This window comes from Pimephales promelas, chromosome 12, assembly GCF_988280905.1.
Source record: "Pimephales promelas chromosome 12, fPimPro1.hap1.1, whole genome shotgun sequence".
Classification (NCBI taxonomy): domain Eukaryota; kingdom Metazoa; phylum Chordata; class Actinopteri; order Cypriniformes; family Leuciscidae; genus Pimephales; species Pimephales promelas.
In genome coordinates, this window is record NC_142780.1 from 21,162,932 (window position 1) to 21,167,785 (window position 4,854).

Below are 4,854 nucleotides of genomic sequence, written 5' to 3' on the forward strand. Positions count from 1 at the left end.
AAAAAACGACAGTGGTATCCCTGTCGTTTTTTTTTTTTTTTGGTGCGAAAAAATAAGTTTCTCCAATCTTCTTGAAACTCTGGATTCTGATAGAGGGCCATGGGACTTAGACTTGAGTGCAAAAATGGAGGCTCTAGACCCTTCCAGAGCTGAGATATTGAGATATTTATAACCCTCTATTGCATGAAACATGAAATGAAATGAATAAATGAATATGAAATAATAGAGAAAAAAAATATTTCCACTCATTTTATTACCAGTCATAGAGCATATTGAACAATTCAACACATAATTTACAAAAATTATAATAATAGGGGGTAGATCTAGGTATGTTACTTTGGCGCAACAACATGCAATAATCTATCTATAAATTACAGGAACGTCTGTCTGTGTGTATGTGTGTGTGTGTGTGTGTGTGTGTCTGTCTGTTAATCACATATCTCTCGAACCGTTAGTCCGATGGATCTCAAACTTGACAAGTGTCTTGCTACGGGCACGAATAAGTTTTGCACTAGTATAACAGATGTTAAAATAACACGGATAGATAAACCTGTAAATTTTGTGTGTGTGTGTGTGTGTATATATATATATATAGTAAATTTCTATACTATTTTGTGAGAATAATTTAGTTAAATTGACAGTTTTACATGTTTCAAATGAATTAAGGTATCACAATGGTCTAATGTACCATATAAAAATGTTTATTCATTTTGAGGTTTGGTGGCGATTACATTTAACAGTGTTATGAAATGAATATTTAAAGGATTTAAAGCTCTTTAAGTGCTAGTTGACGCTAGTTGAGGCTGAATTTTAGAAAGTTGCTTAAAATTCCTGTTCCGTTCTTTCAGGGATGCAGAGATTAGCCAGCGCGGGGATCTGTTCGAGGCCGGGCTCCGTTTGTCTGCACGCTACGGCTCTCACTGTGAGTCTCATGCAGACAAGAAGAAGCAGCAACGCTTGAGATTTACAGAAGACACGTCTGACCGGCGCTGCCAAGTGTGCCAGCATCTGTGTTACCTCTCTATGGTAAATATTCAATAATACTCCTCACTTTATATTTTACATTTCAGGGTGTAAAGGAATAAGTTGAAGTACCCTAAGTGTGTGTTCTATCTTAAATTATGAAGGAATTCCCCTTGGGTAATTGTTCTGGCTATGCTATAAGTCGTCATATTTGCAAATATCATGTATTCTCTCACCTCTGTCTTCTTCAACAGGTTGTTCACGAGAGTGATAATGTGGTTTTCTGTCTGGAATGTGCTCTTCGATACATCCAGAAGCGCAGGTCTCCCCGTGGCCTCAAGATGATGTTTCGTTACACTGAGGTACTTTACTCTCTACAGCGAGTACATTGTACATTTGGAATAGAATTAACTGTACACTGTCTACTTTTTGTAAGTAGTGTCTAAAACTACAGCATATTAAAACTAAAATCAATTAAAACAAAACAAAATTAAAACAAAATAGAAACTAAAATCAATAATTGAATCACCAAGGCCGATAATATTTATTTATATTTGATTAAAAAAAAATACAGTGAAAATTGTAACAGTGATAAATATTTGAAATAATTTAAACATGTTAAATACAGAGATGTTCTGCAGAAAACTCCAAATTTGATGACGAAATTGTCATTTTCTGAACCCCACTGACTTTCATTATATGGATAAATATGCAGTACGGAAGCCCTGAACCGCAACCTAAAAAAAAAAAAATCTGTTAAAAAAAAAAAAATCTAGCATTTCGAGATTAAAGTTGAAAAATTTTTAGATTAAAGTCGAAACATTTAGAGATTAAAGTCGAAACATTTAGAGATTAAAATCGAAACATTTCCAGATTAAAGTCGAAACATTTCCAGATTAAAGTCGAAAAATTTCCAAATTAATGTTGAAACGTTTCGAGATTAAAGTCCCGTCCTGGAATAGCATATTATTCAAAGCAAATGTGTAACCTCATTCATCCCACACTCTTTTGCACAGGAGCAGATCAACAGTCTGGTAAATCGAGTGTGTGGCAGAGCATTGGAGAAGGGTGGAGTGAAGCAGAAAGCCGTCGGTCCCAGCAAGACACCAGCAAAACGAAGCCCCAGGAACAAGAGCTCAGCGCTGGTCCCCCTCTCCAGCTCCTCCTTAAAGAGCAGCGGCCGCTCCTAACCAGACCAGACCGTCAGCAACATTCCTGCGGCTCTCCTTTTATATCAGGTGTTCCTAATACTTGTGTAGAAACTCTCTTCAATACTCTTTGTACCTAGTGTATAATATCAATACAACAACAAGCTGTTATATTGCACTTTTGTATTACAGATACATGTAGTGACTGGCTGGTTAGACCAATATATTGAATGTACGGAGGTTAAATGTTACATCGTGTTTTGCGGCAAATACAAGGGGGCGAGGCGAATACATAACTGTTTAGGGCACCTGACATAACTATTGGTTATTCAACAAGCACGAAACCTTTTGCACTAGTACTGAGATTGGTTTTTAGATGAGTATTTCCGGGTTGTTTTAGCATTAAATCGAGTATAGATATGCGTATACATAGATATAAATATATCCTATACTATTCCTATCATTTGTGTTTTAACTGGTGCTGTAGTGACACTTTTCTCCATCACCCTTACTGCCTGTTTGTCTCTTGGGCTCATGTTTATTACGTCTTAATGCTGTCAGGAACAAGAGCGAACATGTAAGATTGCAGCCGACGCGTCAGACGGTACATATCGTAGTTTCTGGCATTTCGGTAAAACTGTACAGGCTTGACACTTTTACACAGATCTGACATGTGAAGGAGACCGTGGTCGTTTCTGACAGTACCGATCAGAGATTTCCTTCGCGAATTCCCATCTGGAGACTCCCCACTTTTAAAAGCACATTTTGAGGCCTTTTACTAAATTCTTTGGAGTACAAATAACACGAAGGCAGTTTGTACTGTTTGAATTGTAAATGCACTTTCCCTTTTATCCCACTAACTTTTTGTCCCGCTGACTTTATATTTGTTATTGGTTCTCCATCTGTTCTGCCGTTTAAGAATCAAATCTTTAAATATTCTTTTGTTTTGATAGAATATTATAGCGAAATACTAATGTCCAACAACAACGGAAAGCCCCAAATATGTTTATATGCCAGTAAATTGAGCCTTTGAGTTCGGGTCTCTAGGGGTTTGGATGAGAGAGTCTCGAGATGAAGAAAAAGCCTTACTTCTACATTGGTTTCTTCATCGATATAAAATAGATGTTAACAGGGTTGCTACAAAAAACATACACAAATAAGTGCTGCTTAAATCACTGAGAAGTATGTCATAGTGGTGATCCCTAGTTTTTTAGCTTTACTTTTTTTATTCGAAAAGGAAAAATCTTTTACCCAAAACTAAACTGTCATAGGCCTAGATACCCATTGCTATGACTGTATCAAAGTCCTGTAATCAAACATGGTAGTCACCCCTTTCCAAATGACAAACTTGTATTTAAGGTTAAAAAAACTGAAGTGTTTCCAAAATGTGGTTGTATACTTTTTATGGCCTTAAAATGTTTTGTTTTCTTTTGTTCACCCCATTTTATACAGTGATTCTCCTGATCCCTGTACTGTTTATTTGTATGCACTGTTACTCAGTCCTCCGGTCCAGTGGGGATAGGCTTTTTGGTTACTTTTTTTTTCCCCTTTTTTCTTTTTTTTGTTAAAATTTTCAAGTTTGTATATTTTTTGTTTTAATAAATAAATCACTTGTCAATCCTTCCAAACATGTACAGACCTCATTCTTTGTGGAGATGCACGGATACTAAAAGTCCATTTTAGAATTTGAAGGTTACATTTAACAGTGCTTAAAATATTTCCTTTGAACATATGATGGTAAAAATGTAAATGTTAAAAAAGAGGAAAAAGCATGTACAATAAATATATATTATATATATATATATATATATATATAAAATAATGCAACTGTTCATTGTGCAATGTGCATGTTAGTGTAGGTCATTAAATAATATGAATTGATTTTAAATAGAATAATGCATTAGTAAATGTTGAAATAAACATTAAGATAAATGCTTTTAAAGAATTTTTATTGGTAGTTCATTTTGACTAATGTTATAAAATGTGTTATACTGTATATCTGAATATGTGTTTAGAACTAACGTTCAGAAGTTTTGGGTCAGTATTTTTTTTAAAGAGAACAATACTTTTATTTACCAAAGATACATTAAATTAATCAAAATTGACAGTAAAGACTTATGCATTGTTAAAAAAAAAAATTAGGTAAAAGCAGAACAACTTCTTTCAACATTGATAAGAAATGTTTCTTGAGCAGCAATTCAGCATATTATAATTATTTTAAAAAAAAATCATTTGACATTTAAGACTGGAGTAATGATACTGAAAATTAAACCGTTACTTTAAATTCTAATCATATTAAAAAATATTACGTTTTTTACTGTATTTTTAAATAAATGCAGCCTTGAAAAACATAATTTAAATGATTAAATTAAAAGAAGTAAGAATTATAATTAAAAGTAAAAAAAAAAATCGTACAGACCCCAAACTTTTGAACGTTAATGCACTAATAACGGCAGAACATGCCTAGTTTTAAAAGCCATGCAGTCAGACTTTACTCTTCCTTTTAAACCCTCATTCTTACTGCAGGTGCCGCGATAATTCATATTTTTCCCCAGAGGTAACAGGGTTTCAGAGCAACAGCTTGCTGTACAGGGAGACTGTAAATTTTGCAACCACAGATGGTCCAAATGTTCCCAGCTATTTTTATACCGGAGACTGTGAAATCTTTAATGGAAGATATTTTCTTTAAATCACTATGATTTGAAATATCAGTCCTTCACTGGGAATGTCCGTGAGGCCCATC

At 34.3% G+C, this 4,854-nt stretch overlaps 1 protein-coding gene across 1 annotated transcript; it reads left to right on the top strand.

Annotated features, from left to right (window-relative positions):
- Positions 1–459: 459 nt before the first annotated feature.
- On the top strand, positions 460–2,306 carry LOC148977014 (protein Jumonji-like). Its single transcript, XM_089118201.1, has 4 exons — positions 460–479; positions 849–1,026; positions 1,218–1,325; positions 1,980–2,306. The coding sequence occupies exons 1-4, from the start codon at positions 460–462 to the stop codon at positions 2,151–2,153; spliced, it is 480 nt and encodes a 159-aa protein (XP_088974327.1). The 3' UTR covers positions 2,154–2,306.
- The last annotated feature ends 2,548 nt before the right edge of the window (positions 2,307–4,854 follow it).

Coding starts and splice junctions, on each gene's coding strand:
- LOC148977014 (XM_089118201.1), top strand. CDS start 460: ATGGATCTCAAACTTGACAA. Junction 480..848: donor ATGGATCTCAAACTTGACAA/GTGTCTTGCTAC, acceptor CCGTTCTTTCAG/GGATGCAGAGATTAGCCAGC. Junction 1,027..1,217: donor ATCTGTGTTACCTCTCTATG/GTAAATATTCAA, acceptor CTTCTTCAACAG/GTTGTTCACGAGAGTGATAA.